Source organism: Mercenaria mercenaria, chromosome 7 (assembly GCF_021730395.1).
Source record: "Mercenaria mercenaria strain notata chromosome 7, MADL_Memer_1, whole genome shotgun sequence".
Classification (NCBI taxonomy): domain Eukaryota; kingdom Metazoa; phylum Mollusca; class Bivalvia; order Venerida; family Veneridae; genus Mercenaria; species Mercenaria mercenaria.
This window is the reverse complement of record NC_069367.1, coordinates 37,432,300-37,456,131: the sequence shown is the minus strand read 5'-3', so window position 1 is coordinate 37,456,131 and position 23,832 is coordinate 37,432,300. Positions and strand designations below refer to the sequence as shown.

General features: G+C 35.4%; 1 protein-coding gene across 1 annotated transcript; it reads left to right on the top strand.

The window, feature by feature from the left end:
• Positions 1-8,664: 8,664 nt before the first annotated feature.
• Positions 8,665-18,550, top strand: LOC128558795 (uncharacterized). Its single transcript, XM_053549009.1, has 3 exons — positions 8,665-8,922; positions 17,008-17,126; positions 18,319-18,550. The coding sequence occupies exons 1-3, from the start codon at positions 8,902-8,904 to the stop codon at positions 18,542-18,544; spliced, it is 366 nt and encodes a 121-aa protein (XP_053404984.1). The 5' UTR covers positions 8,665-8,901; the 3' UTR covers positions 18,545-18,550.
• Positions 18,551-23,832: the final 5,282 nt, after the last annotated feature.

The window sequence follows — 23,832 nt, the reverse complement described above, 5'->3', positions numbered from 1 at the left end:
AGAAGAAACCTAACTCTGTACTTATACAAACACACTTGAAGCCATGTACACAGGTGAGCGCTTTAGGGTTAATGACCTTCTTGTTTGGTTGTAAAATAACAACAGGTAAAATGCAATTCTTATGTTCTGAGTAGTTTACTTTGAAATATTTATTCATAACCATATAAACTCACTGTTTTCAGTCAGTTAATTGCATGAGAATATAATTATATGATTTCTGCTGTTGTTAAAAGCAAATGTCAATTGATCTCCCCTGATATTAGTTCAGAACGAATAATCAAAGTGGGGAATTTTCATATTTTATGCAGTTATGACTCGTTTTGATTCAATCAGTATCGTATATTGACAGAATTTCCCGATAATTTCAAGGTCAATAGCAATTCTTGTTTGTCTCTTTTCCAGTAACGATAGCAATAATGACAGCCATGGTATGCCTATTGTACAATTGGTTTGCACTTTAATCATAAATATAAAAAATATTTGTTTGCTAAATTCCTCATTGTATTCCTGAATAGGAGACTGTTTTATAATTGATAGTCTCCAACACAACCACGAAACATTTTTTTATTGATTTTCATAGATTAATATGTTTGCAACAGTTCATCCCATTAAAGTTACTGATATAAATCTTTAAATATGATTGCAGGGCTGTTGAAGGTTATTATATTTCATACATAATGACTTTGTTTCCAATCTAGACACATGTACCATTATTTGGAACAATGCTGTAATTTTGTCTGATACCCTGATTATTTTCCGTGCTTCAATCAATAAAGTGATGTTATCTGTTACTCGGATTATGTTTGTGCTGCAAACTTTGGACAATGCAGTGTTTTATCAGTAACTTGAACTTATTGTCCTGCAATTTGCATAACGTGTAACAGATTATATATCAGCTATATTCCCTTACAAGCTTCCCCAGGGGTGTTACATTCTTCAAAAGGGTGAGGGTGGGGGCATTTATAAAGGCACTCTTTTGTCTACCGCCAATTCCAAAGAAAATAGGGGGACAATGAAATAGGCTACTTAATAACTGGACCATAACACAATATGCATAAATGTTTCCAATAATGAAACAATGTGTCATGCGCAAGACCCAAACCCCTAGCTCCATATGATATAAAACGGATCAGTAACGCATGATCTTGGAACAAATGGAGCGGTTTTGGTGATTTTAGGTAAGAAAACTATATTTTTCTGTTATTTAGAATTTGTTGTCAAGCCGATGGCATATAGCGCAAGATGTGCTCCGAATATTATGAAATACTCGTTGCTATTCATTTACCAGCAAATCTAAGCACTTTTCTCAATTACTTTGGAAAACCATGCGGAAATAGCAGGCAAACAATGCCACAGCTCAGAAAAAGGATAAGTTCAGTACGTTATTCTGCAAAAACACTACATTACCACTTCCAAGATAATACTGACATATTCCTGTAACATATTCTATCATAAATGGCGAATTATATTTCTTAGAAGACCAATATAAGGCGTTTTATGAATGTGCTGGTCAATTACGCAGGAGATACAGGATCAGCGACTGCAAAATGCAGTAATGTAGGAGTTTCTAAGTTTTCTTCTGTGTTCGTTTTCATCAATTTACAAGGGAAACATACCTTTGTTCACTTTATTTATCTATAAAAACAGTGATAATTAGTGGCAACACAAAGAACACAAAGAACAACATGGCCACAAACATGTTTAATGGTCCGCTCTGACAAGAGTCACGTCACCATATGTTGCTACTAAATTAAAGTATATGAAAATTGAATAGATAAAGTTAGAACAAACAGGACGGCTCAAATGTACCTAAGAACATGAAACCAGTACTGATTCTTAACGTATACAATTATACTGGTTGTAATAAAAAAGCGTTACACACTGGACATACCACTGGGTTCCATGTTCAATGAAGGTTTACATCAGCTCGCAGGACATTAGAATTATTTATTACATCTATTACACTGGCAAATTTTGTCTTTGTGTCTTTTCATGTCTCTTTAGATTTTGTTTGATAGCATATGTAGCACATGAAGCCATAATAATAAAAGAATAATGCAACGATTCACCTTCTTTCTTTACTTACATCTAGAACCCCTATAGTCTCGGTAATTATAGCGCTGCCATGTGGGTATCAGTAACACTTTTTTGACTCACCTCCTGTTTACAGGCCGTAATTTTGAGAGAATAACTTGCATAGCAGTGGTATGATAATTTGTAGTTTAAGACAAATTGAATTATTTCTGCTGAAGAATTGCTAATCTCGTAATTCTTCAGTTTAGAGACGGCTTCGCGTGTATCGGTGCTATACACCGGGCACGTTAAAGAACCAGACTGTCTATTCCAAAAGGCTAAGTTAGCCGGACACGTCTGTATCTGAAAAGTTCTCTCTGTCGGTTCTGGGGGCTTTATCTTACTCTGTCCCTCTGTGTCTGTACTAGTACAGGATGATTTCGCGTCCTGTGTGGCTGCCGTATACATGTATGTAAAGTGCTTTGAATGTGTTTATCAGGAAAAGGGCGCTATATAAATCTGGTATAATAATATATAATAATAATAGATACTATCGATTTTTACTATTGAATAAAGTTTGTAGCGAGAAGTCTGTGATTGTCGCCAAGGTCACAAAAGCTTTTGCCTTACTTTAAGTCTGAAAAAGGGAAATTTTACAAACTAGTCTAAAGGAGGTAAAATGTCACGTAGCTGGGGATAAGTTCTTACTTGAGGAATCCTTAAAGGTATACGTGCTTTTTTGTTTTTTGCGAATGTTTCTGACATTTTGGTAGAAACGTTAACGCATTAATAGATGTGCTAAGGTAAGAAATAAAATTACACCGTAGTATAAAAAGTAGTTCCAAGTCAGGGCGCATTTTAATTTTGATCTTAGGAAAAATCTCTCGAAAATGGCCTTCTCGCCATCGCTTATGATTTAAAATGGGGAAAGCTGTCAGTACATTTTTTTCTTTATATGAAAAGTATAGAATAGGATTTAGTACATACATGCTTTTTTCTGTCTAAAATATTGTGACCACAGTGCAACCGAATTCCTGCCCTTAAATCAATAGTGATACACGGGGTTTCATCGGAAAAATGAAGAACTATATGAAAAAAAAAAACAGCAATAAATTGCTGTTTAGACTAAAACGTTATCAGGGGACAATACTTACCGAGTTTCTGATAAATTAAATGAATAAAGGTACGTTTCCCTTTGAATTTGATGAAAACGAACGCACAAGAAAAGCGTTACTGCATTTTGCAGCCTCTGATCCTTTGGCTCCTGCATTACTGATCAGTTCAGTCATGACTCGCCTGATATCGGTCTTCCAAATAATCTAATTTATTTTGTAGCACTAACGTGTTACATGAAAGCACCAGTGACAACACGAAGTTGGTAATATTGTATGTTTATCAATGAACGTACTAGAAATAACGCATTTTCTGGCGTTGTTTACCTGCTTTTTTGGCATGATTTTCCGGGGTATTTGATAAAAGTGCTTAGATTTGCTGGAAAACAAATAGCAACAAGTATTCCATAATGTTCAGAGCACATCTTGCGCTATATGCCGTCTCTGACTATAATTTCAAAATAACTGGAAAAGACAATTTTCTTACCAAAACTGCTCAATGTAATCCGTGATTATGCGTTACTGGTCCGGTTTTTCCAAGTAAAGATTGGACGCGGTGTGATATATAATTCAAAACAACATGCATCTCATTTGATTATTAATTACCTCCCTTTAATATGATAAAATATTTCATTATAGTTTTATTTATTTTCCTTAACAATTTAAAAATAAAATCACATTAAATCTTTAAAATACAGATATTATAAAAAGCATATAAAAACATTCACCAATTATAGATTTCCAGACATTTTAAAAGTTGTTAGTATGTTGCCCTATTACTAAGAAGATGTTGTATTGCCATGCAATATGTTTTGTCAGGGGACGTTGATAACTCTGATAGAAAATCTGTTTTACATTTTTAGCTCACCTGAGCAATGCTCAGGTGAGTTTTTCTGATCACTCGATGTCCGGCGTCTGTCGTCTGTCTGTCAACATTTAGCTTGTGTATGCGATAGAGGCTGTATTTTTCAACTGATCTTCATGAAATTTTGTCAGAATGATGTACTTGATAGAATCTAGGCCTAGTTTGAAAATGGATCATCTGGAGTCAAAAACTAGGTCACTAGGTCAAATCAAAGAAAAACCTTGTGTATGCGATAGAGGCTGTATTTTTCAATTAATCTTCATGAATTTTGCTCAGAATGATTACCTTGATGAAATCTAGACTGAATTTGAAAATGGGTTATCTGGAGTCAAAATCTAGGTCACTAGGTCAAATCAAAGAAAAAATTTGTGTATGCGATAGAGGCTGTATTTTTCAGTTAATCTTCATGCATTTTGGTCAGAATGATAATCTTGATAAAATCTAGGCCGAGTTTGAAAACGGTTTATCTGGGGTCAAAAATTAGGTCACTAGGTCAAATCAAAGGAAAAGGTTGTGTATACGATAGAGACTGTATTTTTAGTTGATCTTCCTGAAATTAAGTCTAAATGATAACCTTAATAAAGTCTAGGCCGAGTTTGAAAATGGGTCATCTAGGGTCAAAAAGTAGGTCACAAGGTCAAATCAAAGAAAAACCTTGTGTATTCGATAGAGGCTGTATTTTTCAATTGATCTTCATGAAATTTGGTCAGAACGATTGCCTTGATAAAATCTACATTGAGTTTGATTATTATTTGGTCAACATTTAGCTTGTGTATGCGATAGAGGCTGTACTTTTTAACTCATCTTCATGAAAGTTTGTCAGAATGATAAACTTGATAGAATCTAGGCCGAGTTTGAAAATGGGTCATCTGGGATCAAAAACTAGGTCACTAGGTCAAATCAAAGAAAACCCTTCTGTATGCGATAGAGGCTGTATTTTTCAATTAATCTTCATGACATTTGGTCAGAATGATTGCCTTGATGAAATCTAGGATAAGTTCGAATATGGGTCATCTGGGTCAAAAAGTAGGTCACTAGGTTAAATCAAAGAAAAACCTTGTGTATTCGATAGAGGCTGTATTTTTCAACTGATCTGTATGAAATTTTGTTAGAATAATAGCCTTGATGAAATGTAGGTCAAGTTCGAATATGGGTCATCTGGGGTCAAAAACTAGGTCACTAGGTCAAATCAAGAAAAACCTTGTGTATGTAATAGAGGTTGCATTTACACTGGATTTTCATAAAATTTGGTCAGAATGGTTGCCTTGATAAAATTTAGGTCGAGTTTGAATATGGGTAGTCTGGGGTCAAAAACTAGGTCACTAGGTCAAATCAAAGAAAAACCTTGTGTATGCGATAGAGGCTGTATTTGTTCAACTGATCTTCATGAAATTTGGTCAGAATGATAGCCTTGATGAAATCTAGTTAATTTTGAATATGGGACATCTAGGGTCAAAAACTGTGTCACTAGGTCAAATCAAAGAAAATACTTATTTATACTCAAGATTTTTTGCTCCAATTTTAATGACAATTGGTTAGAATATTTTTTTCCAAAAAATCACTAGGTCAAACATGTTTACACTGTTATGGTGTGTTATGGTGTTTTTCTCAGGTGAGCGACCTAGGGCCATCTTGGCCCTCTTGTTTAGTGAATGTAAATTATAAATCCAACTTATAATCAACAAATTTTAAAAAATTTAGCACATCATAGTGCTGGTATTCACTTTCGACCAAAATCAACTTTAAGAAAAAACCTTTTGTGTTGTTATTTTGTTATTTATTTATTTATTTATTTATTTATTTATTGCTTTTTTTTTACTTGTGTGAGGAAACATTTATTAGATTAGAGCGATGGCGGTAGCTAGGGAATATACATTTTTTAGATGGATCTTAGTAGAATATGCTCACACAACTACTAATCTTTAGCTCACTGTGAGCTTTTGTGATCGCCCTTCGTCTGTCGTCCGTCAGTCTTGTGAACACGATAGAGACCACATTTTGCAATTGATTGTAATCAAACTTGCACACAACTTATATTGGCATAATAGCTCGATTCCTTTCGAAAACTGGCCAGATGCCGTCATGGTGTCTAGAGTTATGGCCCCTTAAAGGACCAAAATTTGCTATTTTGGCTTGTGAAGACGATAAAGATCACATTTTGCAATCGATTTTTATCAAACTTGAATACATCTTGTATTGGCATAATATCTCGGTTTCTATCGAAAACTGGCCAGATCCCATCATGGGTTCCAGAGTTATGATGACCCCTAAAAGAGCCAATTTTTGTTATTTTGGCTTTTGCGGCCTTATAGAGACTTCATTTATGGTTTGATTAGATACAGACTTGAAAGATATCTTTAACAACAATAGATCTTGGATTCCATATTAAATCCTTCAGATCCAATCATAGGTTTCGGAGTTACGGCCCCTAATCGACCCCTGAAAGAGCCAAAATTTGTTAATTTTTTCCATGTAAGCATGATAGAAATGACATTTTACATTTGATTTTAACCACACTTACACTCAGTTTAAGTCAGATTAAGATTTTTGCTCCTTTCGAAAACCGGCTAGATTCTATCATGGGTTCTAGAGTTACTGTCTCTGAAAGGGGTAACAGTTTCTATTATGGCCGTTTCAGCCATACAGATCTAAATCTAGAGGTTTCATTTATGCTTTGATCTGATACATAGTAAAGTCATTCTAGTGTTACGTACTCTACTTATTTTTGAGCAGCATACATATTATCATGGATGGCAGCTCAATTTTTCGCCTCCTCTACCGACCTGGACATGTTTTATAGCAAAGAATAGCCGGTGCCGACGCAAAGAAACCGCAGATATAGCAAATTTCGCAAAGAGTATGCACCGTGATTAAGTTCTGAATCGATGGATTTGTTTATCAATTTTCTTGACGTAATACTCAAAAATGACGTCACATATCACGTGGTATGTATACACTGTTTACGCTACAGTCAATAAAACCTGGTGAAATCTAAGTGGAACCATCCTACTGTGCGTCACTAAAACGTTATGACGTCACTTCTGCATATGAACATTAATTTCCCGCGCGTTGTGTACTTACTCTACTATAGGAAAGAGTGCTACAAAGAAAGTAGAACTATTTGCTTTATTTATTCTATCATTTGTAGAAACTGTTTGCAAAAAAATAATAATGTCTGAATAAAATGCTTATATTATACGATATGCAGGAAAACATAGATCAGCAATATATCGGCAAGCTTTGTTACCGCCAAATGCGCAGGAGCCCTCGGGACGGATATTTCTGTCCGGTTCGTAAACACATGACAGATATTATTATTGCGTGTCTTGAATATATTTTAAGATACATTAAGCCCATCTTCAGAGAACTGTTCTAAACAATACTTCAGTTGTTGCTATACAGACAATTAAAATTTGCATCTTAATTTTTGAAGCGAGAATTAATGCCCAGAGATCTGAGGCTGTCAGTTATTATTCCATGAATAATAAATGAAGTCTGGAAGGAACTTTGTACATTGGAGACCTCAACCTATCCTGAATAACATTACGGTAAAGGTCATTCGGGTACAGGATTCCGTGTTGAACAGTTCACATTTTCGCGAACTCCTCACTTTCACTTAATTGAGACGCAGCTATGGAACTTCAGTTGGCATTCGGTATTTTATTTCTTACATCGATAGATCTCCTTTCATTGAAAGTGTTCGCGAACGTAAAAATGATAAAGTACAAACGGACATTCGGTAACAAGAATAATAATGATATATTTTGTGGCGCAGAAAAAAGTGAAAATATATTTGTAGCAGTGAAAATTCATCAAGATAGCAACAGACAGTGTCAAGCTTTAGAACGCGACTGGTTACTCAACAAACAATACGACAGCGGATATGACTACATCGAGAAGGAAAAAGTAGTGCAAATTTTCAATCCTCCGGTAAGTTGAAATAATTCATAGTGGACTCTGATTGACAATCGGAAACTTCCGCGTTATTTCTTGTTTTATAGTTTTTTGAGTTTTTCAGGGTCTTTTTTTCAAGGCATTTTCAATTACCTGTCAGGTTCCACTTGGGTTAAAACGAGGTATTTTTACAATGAACATGTGGTGACTTTAGAAGTAGACATAACACTATTTCAGAAGTCAAATTAGATTTTTGACTATACATGCCCCAGGTGATGCTACAAAGTTTCAACGAAATATTTTATGGCTTTATTGGTTTTATTTTAGTTTAAAGTTTGAGATTTTACACAAGGAGTCTATGATAAAGTCCGAGTAAAATGTAATCATTTCCCAAGTGAATTTAGTACCATTCCGCAATGTCTCGGACATATTTAAATTATGAATGCCATCAGTATTTGACAATCGGCCTGGAAATCATTCAGCACTCTTTCATCCGCCATACTGACGTTGCTACATAACGTCAAGTTTCAGCTTCCAAGTTTTTTTATTTAGTCATGGCATATTAGAATCTACATGCATGAGACTATGACAGTATAATACAAATATAACATCAATGTGGAAGGCATATGGTTGCTACACATAGCAGACGACTGGTAGAAATATTAACTATTACAATTGCTAGGCCTACAGATAGTTATATTTACTTCAGTTACTAGAAAGTTTGCAAGATGTGACATTTATCAGTAAGTAACAACGTAGGATACTACATACAGTGCACAATCTGCATGACTAGAAAAAAAAGACTATATATAGTTGTACAAGCAACTGACAGGGATTTAGTCATAATAAGTATTAACAAATCTCAAAGTATGAAGATATGTCAAAATATTTCTTTACACGGAGAATGAGTTGTATGAAATGAGGCTTAATGTGGCCTAATAAATGTGTGTTATCTGGCTAACTAAAACATGACATAACGGATTTACAAAAACAGAGCAAGTTTAACAAGTGCAGTTCATGAGTTTTTCAAATTTGAAGGTATTTGGATTATACAAATAGTGTTGTTCCAAATATTTATTTCTAACATTTAGTATATACAAATAATTGACATTCCATAATGTAATATTACTCGTCACTGAGGCAGTTGTTCGGACATAAACCACACATGCGCAGTTCTCTTTCAGTAACCAAGAACCTGCCTTCTGTGGTTGACGTTTCGGTTACCCGGGACCATTATGATTATGGCGAGTGAGGCACACTGCGCCGTTATGAATTAATACATATGTTACTATATATAGTAACAAAAAATGAATGTGTTTTCAGCAGGTTATTGCTTTCACGCATTGATTATCGGCCCGGTCGAAAACTCATAATCATAATTCTCCCGGTGAACACGTGCGCGTGAAAGTAATGGCTACATAAAACGTTATCATGGTCCATGCGCTTTCAACATGGCGGGCCATTATTCATTTTCCGGGCCGATTATCACCTCCCGGGTCCGGCTCTGTCGTGTATTAACCTCTAAATCTCCAACGGCGACCGTGATGACCATTTTTAACGGCTTTTTTCACTATATTTAGTAGGGTATAGGATAATGTAAAATAAAATAGAATCTGTGCGAATAATCATTGTCAAAGCACACGGACCTATACATTTTATTTCACGATATTTTAGACCACATGTTAATTTACGACTGTGAAAAACTTTAATTAAAATATACATTGCAGATTTTTTTATTCGTTAAAATATTATCAACATTGTGATTTTCTAATAGACGAACATAGGGAGAATTTAGGTCAAAATTTTAATATCAGTTTTGCACAAATTCAAACATACGTTCGTATATAGTAAGGAAGAACGTTATGTAGGACGTTTTGGCCAGCGGACGTCTTGGCCCGGACGTTTTGGCCTAGGATCTTTTGGCCTCAGATGTTTTGGCCAGGCAAATTTTGGGGGTATGATGTTTTGGCCAAAAATTAAATTCTATTTCCATAACATGCAAAATATGGTCTGGATATTGGGGCTGTTAGAAATCATTTTAAGAAAACAAAATAAAAAAAACAACAATTTAACAAATTTGTCACACATGCATGTATTGATCACAAAGAAATTGTATTTTGTTTGTTGTTGTTTGTTTTTTTCATTTGATTATTCAATTGCTATAATTTCATTTCATTTTGATACTACATGTATATAACACAGTATTACATGTATATAGTTTGTTTTAATCATTTTAAGAAAAAAAAAATCTAACAAATTAATTTTGTGAAGATTTATTCCTATACAAAAATGTGCTTTTTAAAATCATTAACAGTGTTATGTTTGTTGTATATGGCAAATATTTTCGCACACATGGAAATAAGATAAAATGAGTTGGTTTATTATCAGTTTAATTTGTCCACAAGAAACTCTTTACCAGGTAGAGATAGGTCAAAATATACCTAAAACTTCGATGTAACATGCATGTTGTACCACAGAAAAGTGGTCTCGATTTTTCTCTACCGCCAGTAATAAAAAAGTTACAATAAAATCTGTTTATAGTAAAAACAAAGGGACGTTATTCTAAAAACAAAGGTGCCACATGGTGGTGAACATTTGGTCCAAGTTACATCAAAATCTCTCCATGCATGAAGAAGAAATGCTCCGTACAAAGTCATTCTTGAATTTGACCTTTGACCTCTAAATATGGCCTTGACCTTAGACCTAGGGACCTGGTTCTTAGGTATGACATTCCGTCTTATGTTGGTAAACATTTGTGCCAAGTTACATCAAAGTCCCTCCATGCATGAAGAAGAAATGCTCCAGACAAAGTCATTCTTGTGTCTGACCTTTGGTCTCTAAGTGTGACCTTGACATTAGACCTTGGGCCTGGGTTTTGCACATGACATGTTGTCTCATCCAGGGGAATATTTGTGCCAACTGATATCTAAATCCTGTTTTGCATGACAAATTTATAGACCAGACAGGAAAAAAATCCTATTGACCTTTAATCTCAAAGTATGACCTTGACCTTTAAGCTAGGGTACAGGGTGTTGCGCGTGACACATCGTCTCATCATGGGGAACATTTATGCCAAGTAATATTATAATTCCTTGATGGATGACAGAGTTCTGGATCGGACAGGAAAAAAACCTTATTGACATTTGACCTCCAATTGTGACCTTGACCTTTGAGCTAAAGGTCCGGGTTTTGTGCATGACATATTATCTCATCATGGGAAACATTTGTGCCAAGTAATATTAAAATCCCTTCACGGATGGCAGAGTTATGGACGGGACAGGAAAAAACTCTGTTGACCTTTGACCCCCAATTGTGACCTTGACCTTTGAGCTAGTGGTACGGGGTTTGCACACGACACATTGTCTTATCATGGGGAATACTTTTACCTTTAAGCTAGGGTACAGGGTGTTGCGCGTGACACATCGTCTCATCATGGGGAACATTTATGCCAAGTGATATTAAAATCCCTTAATGAATGTCAGAGTTATGGACCGGACACGAAACAGACACTGTTCATGCTATGTTAACATTTGACTGCTAAGTGTGACCTTGACCTTTGAGCTATGGGTCTGAAAGTTGTGCATGACACATCGTCTTATTATGAGGTACATTTGTGCCAAGTAATATTTAAATCCCTTCAAGGATGGGACAGTTATGGACCGGACAGGAAAAAAAAGCTCTGTTGACCTTTGACCTTTAAGCTACGGGTCCAGGATTTGCACTTGACACGTCGTCTCATCATGGGGAACATTTGTGCCAAGTAATATTAAAATCCCTTCATGGATGGGAGAGTTATGGACCGGACAGGAAAAAAGCCCTGTTGACCTTTGACCTCCAATTGTGACATTGACCTTTGAGCTAGGGGTACGGCTTTTGCACATGACACATCGTCTGATCACGGGGAACATTTGTGCCAAGTAATACTAAAATCCCTTCATGGATGGGAGAGTTATAGAACGGACAGGAAAAAGGCCATGTTGACCTTGGACCTCCGATTGTGACCTTGACCTTTGAGCTAGGGATCCGGGTTTTGCGCATGACACGTCGTCACATCATGGGGAACATTTGTGCCAAGTAATATTAAAATCTCTTCATGGATGACAGAGTTATGGACCGGACACGAAATTACGGACGGACGGACGGAATGACGGAAAAGCGCATTCCTCTAGTCCCCGAAACTGGTTTTCAACCAGTAGTGGACTAATAACCTCCAGACTATATTTTGCATGTTATGAAACCACAATTTATTTTTTGGCCAAAACATCCTATCCAGAAAATTTGCCTGGCCAAAACATCCTGGGCCAAAACATCCAAGGCCAAACATCCGTCCACCCCTTAGATGATATCGCAGTTGTTCCTGAATTGCTAGCGCGATTCCTGGATTTGTCGATCCTATTCTGTCGTTCATTTTGCATGAATACTGAAAAAATACTTTTTTGTTTCATTTCTCATTATTCTAAAAATGCCCCTCCTGAGAATAAAACTTTTTTTTTATTTTAAATTATTGAAATGTTTGAACGCTTTCAAATGGATTGAAAGTTCATGCATATTTGATTAGTGTTATTAAGTAAAGTGACATTAATCCCTTGTAATCTGACACGCAAATAATAATAATAATGTGCATCCACCAGTCACGCTTCCAGATATCATAAGACCCTGGCGGCATACATCAAAGAGATAAAACAGGATATTACCATGAATGTGTATATCAAAAGAGATGAAATAAGAAATTTATCTTTTAACTAGTGATAGTCATTAAGAATGGTCAGAACTAGTTAAACTGATTTTATTGATATGACACATACTAACTGCCCGTTTCCATGGTGATTCAAGTGACTTAGGCAACTGATTTAGGCAACTGGATTGAATGCAATATTTAGAAATATAAAGAATTCATCAGTGTGTAAATGACGTCATAAGCATACTAAATGGCTGCCTCCATGATCACTATTTTTTTTTAAATTTTAAACTGTCATATCTTTTTCAATATTGGTCCGATTTTCAAAATTCTTTCAGCGTTACGAAAGGATTGAGTATGGCTTTCATATGAAATTAACTAATTGTCAGGCTAATTGTCAGGCTTTCCTTGCCCTTTAAATTTTGAATTTCAATAGGTCTAATAAAAATATATTCGTAAGACAAAGTTTTATTTGTCCATTTGGATCGGCCTTGCTATCAATTCATACTCTTGATTACAAGCACTTCCGCAGTTTGATGAAGTAACTTCATTATGCTGTTCTTCTGGAATAGTGACACGTTCATTAGTAAACAGTTCAAAAAGGCTTTCAAACGAAAAGTTTGTGCCAGTAAAAGTGTTGTATATTGCTTTCACGTTTTTCCTGTACTGAAAAAAGCCCTCAATGATTACATCAACCTTGCATGAATATTATCATTCACTGCTTAAACTAATTTGCAAAGTTCAAAACAGTGGAATTTTCCTTAGATGTAGTAGTTTTAGTCATTGTTCTATTATTATACCTTGATCTGGTTAATTTATAATATCCCTTCATGAAACATTATGATATATTCAGTAATAGCCACGGGGAGTACTTCGAGGGCATGAAATGAGCCCTTTTGGGCTAACTTGAAATTTGAAGTCTCCAGATAGAAATAAGCAATTCATTTCGAACATCCATCGTATTATAAATACAACTGGCATACTATTGTGATCTTAGTCCGCTGGGAGGGAGAATCTGAAAACACAGTGTAAAGTTTGCGTTTTATTAGCCTGGTTCAATAAATTCTGTTATTGCTTTTCGTATGCATAAGTTATCCATCCGATCAAGGCAATTATGTAGGACGATTAGTAACAGAATTCATCAAATCAGCCTCGGATGGTAAATAAATACAATCACATTCAAAATGACAATAAATAATACATATCGAGAGTGATCATGTACAAAACAAACATAAGTCAAGCGTTCTTGCGTATTCAAAGTATCATTTCTGAGATTAAAACTTTTAATACAATATAGTGCCAGTTTAGTCAACAGACATTTATTTTCTGAGTTTAACAAAGATACAGATTTGTACATATAACCCAGTCCCAAAGTAACACAATCCTCATACTTCCTGCAATAATTTAACTTTACATAGATCTATGACAACATATCAAGTACTTACGTTGCTAAAAATGATAAATTCATTTTTACAAATTAAACTGTCCGCACAATGCAAATAAGAAAACAGTTTACACTGGCTTTCATAGTGACTGATTCGACTGTTCCATGCCCGATTGTATTTTAGTGGTATATTAATATTTAAAGCCTCCATACACTTTACAATGTTCAACTATATTTAAGGATTTAAAAGCGGGATGATATGTAAAGCGTATCTTTGACGGTTTTTAGTTGTTGTTTTAGTTGGGTTAACGTCGCACAGACAAAATTATAGGTCATAATGCAACGTTCCAGCTTTGATGGTAGAGGAAGACCCCAGATGCCCCTCCGTGTATTATTTCATCACGAGCGGGTACCTGGGTAGAACCACTGACCTTTCGTAACCAAGTTGGATGGCTCTTTTACGGTTTGTATCTCCGACGCAGTTATATAGACCTCTTGGTAATAGTGTCAGCGCTGTTACTGGTTTCAACATTTAAAACGGTCTTGTACTGGTGGTATAACGTCGTTGTCCTTGACGTAATTATCTGCCCTTGAAAATAAAAAATACTAAAATGAGCCGTGCCATGGGAAAACCAACATAGTGGCTTTGCGACCAGCATGGATCCAGACCAGCCTGCGCATCCGCGCAGTCTGGTCAGGATCCATGCTGTTCGCTAACGGTTTCTCCAATTCCAATAGGCTTTAAAAGCGAACAGCATGGATCCTGGCCAGTCTGCGCGATCCTGACCAGTCCACTATGTTGGTTTTCTCATGGCACGGCTCAAATTTCTGTTTAAGTCATCATTTGCATTCAGTATACAAAGTTTAAAGAAGTTCGCTCCATTGGAAAGACCAGGACTTTGAGGTATCATTTTGTCATGTTCATAGTCAAGGACATTTGCCACAGTGTCTATATTGACATGGGACAAATTTTTCTTACGGACAGAATTTCTTCTTTATACTGTGTTTACTGACAGAGAATCAAATCAAATACAGGAATATGAAATAAAACAAATCATAGGTACCCAGCCTAGGTCTTTTATTGTCTGCCATTAAAAGTCGGAAAATACTGCAAAAAAAAAATATTTTCAAGGGCAGATAATTCAAGTTCATGCACTGATTCTCAGTCAGGAAGTTTAAAGAAATTCTGTCTATATACATATAGAAAACTGCCAGATGTGTCTTTAAGTGTACCGCGCCTCATACTACTGGGATCCTATTTCCCTTATTATGTCTCCTCCACTCGGGGAGAATGATTAATTATTGAGTTTGTTAGTGACCCTCCGCGCCCATATTTCGGGTCAGTATGGGTAATGGGAGATGAGGGATAATTAATAACATAAGAACTACTTGACATTAAAACGTTGAAACTTCATATGTTGATTAGACATGCAGAGTAAATGACTCTTGTCGATTTTTGGATCACTCGATCAAAAATAAAGGTCACAGGGTAAGAACATGAAAACCGTTCCGGATCAATAACTTGAGAACCACTTGACCCAGAACATTGAAACAACAGGATAGTTAGACATGTTTAAGAGATGACCCCTTCTGCTCTTGTGGCCATTCTTTCAGAGGTCAATGTCACAGGGTCCAGTATATAGAAAAACCGTTTCCAATCCACTTGACCTAGAACGTTAAAACCTCATAGGATGATCAGACATGCCGAGTAGATCTGCATTGCATTTCAGTTACCAAGCAAATCATCAGTGTCTCTTTGACTTTCGTTCCTGTCCTCTAAATTTACTTCTTTCTTATTTACTCCTATGGTTTAGGGGATACATATGATTTTCTACAAAAGCGTTTTCTAGTTTAGCCTAAGGTAATTAACTAAATCATTTTTTCTTTTTGAAAAACAAATCTGAAAAAAAATCTATAATACATCCAATCAATTTACAAAAAAAAATAATATTAAAAGGGACAAGGCGCCCGTTTTAACCGATTATTGTTGATTTTTTTGACAAATACTTTGCCCTGATATATGCCCTTTATAGAGAGTTTTTGCCATTTTGAAATAATTTGTGATATAACTTATTTAAAAGTAAATTATTAAGAGTATAGCATGTAGGTACAAGTCTCATTATATATTAACTCAGAATAAATTGTGTTGCACACAAAACATAACTAAATAGATTTACGCATACGTATATTTTTGCCATCTTCGTAGCAGAAAAAACAAAACAACACAAAAACACGTGAATTACTAAAATATCTGTGTTTTCCGTTAATACTGTATTCAATTTTTATTGAGGTATAATTTCATTTTTGCGTGTTAGTTTATACCGTACTTAATTTATTTTTAAGTCGATTGTGAAGGAAGTTCTACAACTTATATTTATCACTCTCGACACCTCATTCGTGATGGAATCCATCGCCACGATGGTATGAGAAAAGAGGCCAATTTCCCTTTTAATGCTGAGTGCCAAGCAAAGGGGCTACTGGTACCATAGTTTACGTCTTTTGTATGATGCGACCGGGGATCGAACCAACGACTTCCCGCACTCGGAGCGGACGCTCTACCACTAGCTAAGCTATCGGTTATACCCCAGTCACACATACGGCGCGGATAGCTACGTCTAGCCACGGAAAGGAACGTAGTAGTCCGTATCGATCCGTATCGATCCGTACCTGAGCCGTACCTTAAAGTAGTAACACGTATCAATCCGTACCAGTCCGTACGGCTCAGGTACGGATCGATACGGATTACTACGTTTCTAAACGTAGCTATCCGCGCCGTATGTGTGACTGTGGTATTAGTGTGCATTGAGATTATATATTTTTGTTTAAGGTCGAGGTTTGTGTGCGTAAATATTTAATATATTTGTCTAAGGTCGAGGGTCTCCTTAAGCATTGTAACTCCTTAGAATGCTTAAGGAGGCCCCTTAAACATTGTAAAGAATGTTCTTCGTGGATATTTTGTTATCTTAATTCACTAATGCAGATTTTGTCAAGGAGCGACCCATATATGGTTATGCCTATTAATAGATTTTCTTAGTTTTGTATTTATTTCATGATTTTTCAGGTTGAGATCGACTTTGTTAAAATAGATCGTAGTGACACTTACAAATGGATATTTCCGTCTTCATTTGACGTCGGTGCCAGTTTAACACTATATGTCACAATTCCAATTTCCTTTAATTCGTAAGTATTTGAATATAAAATTCCATATATTAAGTGTGACACATTAACCAATTTCTCTTTAATTTTATACAATAAGAGCTTGCTACAGTGTGGAAATGTTTCGTTAACTATCCAGGTATTTAAAGATGCGATTAGGTTACAGACGGTTCCAGTGCGACAATATAACTCTAACATGCATCACAGTTTAACTTTTTATTTTTGCCTTACATTTTGGATAATCATTGTGCCACCCCATCCTCCTTCTCCTGTCTTTATCGATTCTGTAATGATAACCCATTTCGTTTAAATGTATCTAGATATTGGGTTGTTCTTTTATAAATCACTCCTTTAGCTGTATCATCCACTAGTATTTTACCCGTTTTAGTTTAGTTTAAACTAATTTGTTTTAGCTCGATTGTGATGAAAGCTTCAAGCTTATTGTAACCACTCTTCAGTCCGCATCCTGACCAGCCACCCCTTTCCCGTGTATATTTGACTGTTAAATGGTGGTGCCCGCTGTAACCCCGAAATCTTATTGAAGCACCCTTATAGCGTCATTCTGCTCTACCCCCTTCCCCACTTTTACCTATCGCTTTCAAACCGAATATTTTACACTCAAAATGTGTATGTTTAAGTAACACATTTCCTTGTAAGATGTTCTGAAGCATAACGCTACTAGCGTATTTTTATGTATTTACATGTTTCAAATTATTAGCATATTAAAATACTGTTGGGTTCAAAATACACCAGAATCATTGTCAAACAAGCTTTTTAACAGTTTCCCAATTCAATAACTGTTAAGAACATGGGTACAACTGCGGATCGCTTTTGATCGATTGTGCAAACATATTTGTTTTCTTTATTACGATTAATCCAATGTGTTTTACATATATCAAATTGTTATCTCTGGTTCTATATAAGCTTGTAAATTCAGTTTCACAGCATATGAGCTTGATGAATTAGAATGAGACAATACAGAACAAGTGTCCAAAAATGCCAGGTCGATTCAATAAATACAGTTATAGTGCCGAACTTATAGGCATTGGCCCTGTAATGAACATTGGTAAAACGCGTATTCTATGGAAAGTAATATGTGTGCGCAGCGGTATTTACGTCCGAAGAATGACGATTGAGAATAGCTAATCATACGGAAATTGCTGAATGTACTTGCGGGTTCAAAACCCTACAACTCTGTGCTATATGCATATTGCAGAATTGAAATGAACATCGCTGATACCATCAAAGAGAACCTCGGCGTCACTGATTCTGATCCGGAAATCGTGTTGAACCATTTAAAGTTTCAACATAACACGGGAATAGTAAACTATTTCAAGAATGGATGGGGGAGTGCTGGTTCTTCTGTTACACCACAACCAATAACGAATGGAAATACTCACGCCATAACGTTCGAAGCACATGCAGATTTTATCAGGGTATGAAACATTTTATCTATCATAATGGTGACGTCATAAAGACACGAACATATGTAAACACAGGTGGCAGTATCATTGATTGTGCAGGTAAACAAACTTGAAAATTACAAACACAGCAAACATAAAGAATGAAACCGCAACCGCACTGAACCTTACTTTTCTACACTTTCGGTGAATTATATAATATAATATTTTATATAATAAAAAAAAATATATATAATCCAATGTGTAACAATATAATAGGTGGGGGACCAAAATCGTCTACCATGCATCATGTGTGCATCCACTAGACATTTTTTCAAAGGTACGAAATTGTTCGGTAGGACTAACTCTTTCGAAATAAAAAATGTTCCCATGAAAAAAAAACTCTTTTGAACTATTTACGATTTCACTGTTTTCATGGCAACCGTTCGGTTTTGGAAATGACAACCATATAGATGATAATCAGTCATATCTTGGTCAGTTTTGGTGATAAAACAATATGAATGGTATCAAAATGGAGCTTAGACATAATCCTTTAGATAGCAATATTCTTTGTTAATTAACTAAATTTGCATATTCATGAATATTAATAAGAATATTACAAAATGAAAAAAAAAATTAGAAAATAATATTTTCTAAGTTTTAAATCAATTTAAATGTACCAAAAGTTTTGATATGGTCTTAAAGTCTCTCAGTGTTTTCTTAGATATCATTTGGTACATGTACCTGTAATGTTAATTTTTTTCACCCCAGAATTGGTATGTTCAGCTTATTTGCATAAAATGAACCACTTCCACAACCAACGTCTCTGAAAGTAAGATTATCTTGAACACTAAAATTGAATGAAATTATCTTATTAATTGTTTTCAATGAAACAACGATTTTGTGAACGATATTGTTTGAAAATACAGTTTAAACACATGTTTGATGTAGGAACCAGTATGTAACATACGTTACACATGTTACGTTACCATTTTAATTACCTTGTTTTATGACATCAGTTATTTAGACAATATGTATCAGACAGTTTTGGTTTGGTCTTTAAGTTTCTTAATGTTCTCTAAAATAGTATTTTGTTACTCTGAAGGTAATTCTTTTCTGCAGTAGGTAGTTTAGCTTATTTGCATAAAATGAACCTATGCTTAAACATACATCTCTGGAAGCAAGATATAACTAAAACTGAACAACATAATGAAATAAACTGTGATCAATAAATTGGTGATTATTGAGCTGCATCATATGAAAATGTAGTAAAGAGTAATGTACTTATTTACATTTTTCTTTACTTTCGTTAACCAAGAAATCATCAGAAACATTCATTACACAATTAATGTGAAAGTCCGTTTTTCATTTTGAATTAATATATCTATCAGTTTAATTATAATATTTGTCGAACAGATAATACTCTTCTATACTGGTTCTTATGGAACGCCACAGCTCTGATATTGTATACTGGTCCATGTATAGTAGCGCGCGATGTGTGTGCGACTGCTGTTTGCACTAAATACTTAGTCCAGTTGATGATCTGAAGTCTATTTACTTTAATTATAGATGACGAATTAGAACACAAACTAAATAGGTAACCTAACCATACTAGGATATAACCTAAATATGTTTACATAAAATGTGAAGAACTTTGTACGCTATATAATAAACACAGGTAATAACAGGTGCTTATGACTACAGCTGAGAGTACCGACTTTCCATACTATTGCGCTATACTTTATAATTGAAATGATTTGACCTTGTCAAGCGGTTCCTAGTGGTTCCTCTATATGGCGCTGCATTGCTTCCTCTTCAGCTTAATGTATTTATTTTCGTCTTTGTTTTTATTTGTTTTACTTTGTCTATCCAAGTATGTCATTCATTTGCAATAAACTTTTGTAGAGTTTTGTTTTATGAGGATTGCGTTCTTAGGTCGTGGCAATGTCTTCAAGTGTTTCAGCAGAAATATATTTCAATACTATCCATGTCTTCATTATGTTTCATAAAAAATGTATTTCCACTGTAACTGTCTTCATTATGTTTCACCAGAAATGTATTTCAACAGTAACCATGTCTTCATTATGTTTCACCAGAAATGATGTTTCAAAGAAATGTATTTCAACAGTAACCATGTCTTCATTATGTTTCACCAGAAATGATGTTTCAGAGAAATGTATTTCAACAGTAACCAAGTCTTCATTATGTTTCACCAGAAATGATGTTTCAAAGAAATGTATTTCAACAGTAACCATGTTTCATATGTTTCACCAGAAATGATGTTCAAGAAATGTTTTCAACAGCAATTACATTTTTATGTATTTCAACTGTCATTGATGGAACCCAACTTTGACATGAACACGCGGTTCACCGAAATCAGCGCAATACTGGTTAACAAGGGGATCATCACCATTATATATTCACAACATCACCATGAATGGTGTTGTATAAATGATCTTCATCCTAGTAGTCACATCTTGACTACAAGAAATGGAAAACCCGTGTAAATTATGTGTTTTAAAATCCTTTCATAGAATGATTCAGAATTAATAAGCTCCACTTTTATAATGTTGATTTTTTTTTTGTACGAAACAAACTAGCAATTAACATCAAAATCCGAGTTTTAAAAACGTCTATAATTTAATAACTGAAACAGCATACGAGGTAACTGCTCGAGTATTTGATGATGCCCGACAACGGAGCCATCACAACTGAAGTGATGCCGTTATGTCTACAAATTGACCAGCTCTTGAAAATATATGCTTTTCAATCAGGCTTTGGCGCAAAGACATTGCTGAAGATGCTGAGTATGGGAATCGTCAAAGATTTAAGAATTCATATATCCAAACCGTTGTCTGGAGCTAAGATGCGCAATAATTACATATTACAAATATAGTGACTTTCTCTTCGATATGTAGGTCTATGGAAAGTGATCTAGGATGCTATATAACTAAAACAAGAAAATGTCAAAATTTAAAATTCTAAATTCATTCTGCGGTTTTCAGTTTTATGTTGGGTTTTGTGATATATTCTGTGTGTGTGCGCGCGCGCGCGCGTGCGTGCGTGTGTGTGTGTGTGTGTGTGTGTGTTTCGGAAAATAGGATTTGGTTTTGTTTGAATAACCTTTTATCCAATGACATAAATGAAGAACGCTTTGTCGCTTATCTCTAAATGTGTAAACCCTTATTATGCTGGACAGGATTGTTTCTGTCTTTGCGAACAGTGTACATCATGACCATCCATGCAGTCTGATCAAGACCTACACTGTTCGCTATTCAGTCAGTATCTTGTTGGAAAACATCCTTTTCAACAGTTAATGGTACTGTCCAAATTGAGAGAATTCGAAAGACAAGTTCATTACAGAAATTTAGCGGGGTAAGAGTTACCCTTTCTACAAGGACGTTTTCTCCTGCAATTAATATTTCCTTTCTAGATACTTATCAAAATAATCTTGTGGTTCCTTTTATTACAATCAGTGTAACATCTAGGAATCTCCATGCTATGAATATTCTTGATTCTTACGGGGCATAATGTAACACAATGCTAGTACAAGTAGCAATAACTTCTCTGCTAAATCAGTTATTAAGGAATGGTCTTGTCTTTTGATGTAGAATTCCAGTAACTCTTTTATATAGATCTGCTAGTTAGTCTTTGTACCTGATCGGACCATTGTTGATATCTTTCACACTAACTTACATTTCGTAGCAACAGAATATTTATCCATTAAGTACCTTAACCCCTACCATGCTGGACATGTTTGATTCTGCCTTTGCGACCAGTGTAGATCATAATCAGCCTGCACATCCGTGCAGTCTGATCATGATCTGCACTGTTCGCTATTCAGTCTGTATCTTTTTGGTATGCACCCCTTTTAAGAGCTAATGGTACTGTCCAAACTGAAAGACGGATAAGATCATTAAAAACGAGAGGGTCATGATGGCCCTATATCGCTCACCTGTTATCATTGCACTTGAGGACAAGAAGGTCCTCAGAAAAAATATCTAAGTCCAAAGGACAGTAACAACAAAGGGAAGAAATTTAACCAAAAAGAAAAAAAAATTCTTACAAGGTACAGATATGTCAAAGTACACCTAAAATTGGAGGTACCATCCATGTTGTACAACAGAAAAGTGGTCTCAGTTTTTCCCTACGGCCAATATTAAAAAAGTTACTAAAAATAAGCTATTTATAGTAACGTAAAAGGGAAGTAATTTAAAAAAAAATATTGTAAGTGAACAAAAGAAGGATCTGCCAAATAAATCTGCTGACATTAATGAAATTTCAGATCAGTATCTTCATTAGTTACGGAGATATACCCATTTTAATTTGAAATAAAGAGAGGTAATTTGACATAAAATCAGTCCATAGTTATCTACCCTGATTGGCTCAGTCCAACTAATGACAATAATGAAATTTCAAATAAGTCCTAGAAGTACTTACTGATATAAATCCATTTTGATTACAATCAGGGGAGGTAATCAGATATAAAATAACTCTGGAACCTACGCTTGGATCTGATTTGTCATGGAATCCAAGAATTATTGTTGTTGAAGTTATTTTGGAATTTTGTATCAAATCAAACCATAAATGAAGTCTCTATATGGCTGCAAAAGCCAAAATAGCCAATTTTGGACCTTTAAGGGGCCATAACTCTGGAACCCATGATGGAATCTGGCCAGTTCAAAAAGGAAACCAAGATCTTGTGGTGATACAAGTTGTGTGCACGTTTGGTTAAAATCAAATCATAAATGAAGCTGCAATTGTGCAGACAAGGTCAAAATAGTTAATTTTGGCCCTTTCAGGGGCCATAACTCTGGAACCCATTATGGGATCTGGCCCGTTCAACTAAGGAATCAAGATCTTATGGTGATACAAGTTGCGTGCAAGTTTGGTTAAAATAAAGTCATAAATGAAGCTGCTATTGTGCAGACAAGGTCAAAATAGCTAATTCTGGCCCATTCAGGGGCCATAACTCTGGAACCCATAAGGGAATCTGGCCAGTTCAAGAAAGGAACCAAGATCTTATGGTGATACAAATTGTGAGCCAGTTTGGTAAAAATCAAATCCTAAATAAAGCTGCTATTGTGCAGACAAGGTCAAAATAGCTAATTTTGGCCCTTTCAGGGGCCATAACTCTGGAACCCATAATGGGATCTGGCCAGTTGAAGAAAGGAACCGAGATCTTATGGTGATACAAGTTTGGATGCAAGTTTGATTAAAATAAAATCATAAATGAAACCACTATCGTGCAGACAAGAAATTGTTGACGGACGGACGGACGCACGGACGGACTGACGACGGACGACGGAGGAAGGGTGATGACAAAAGCT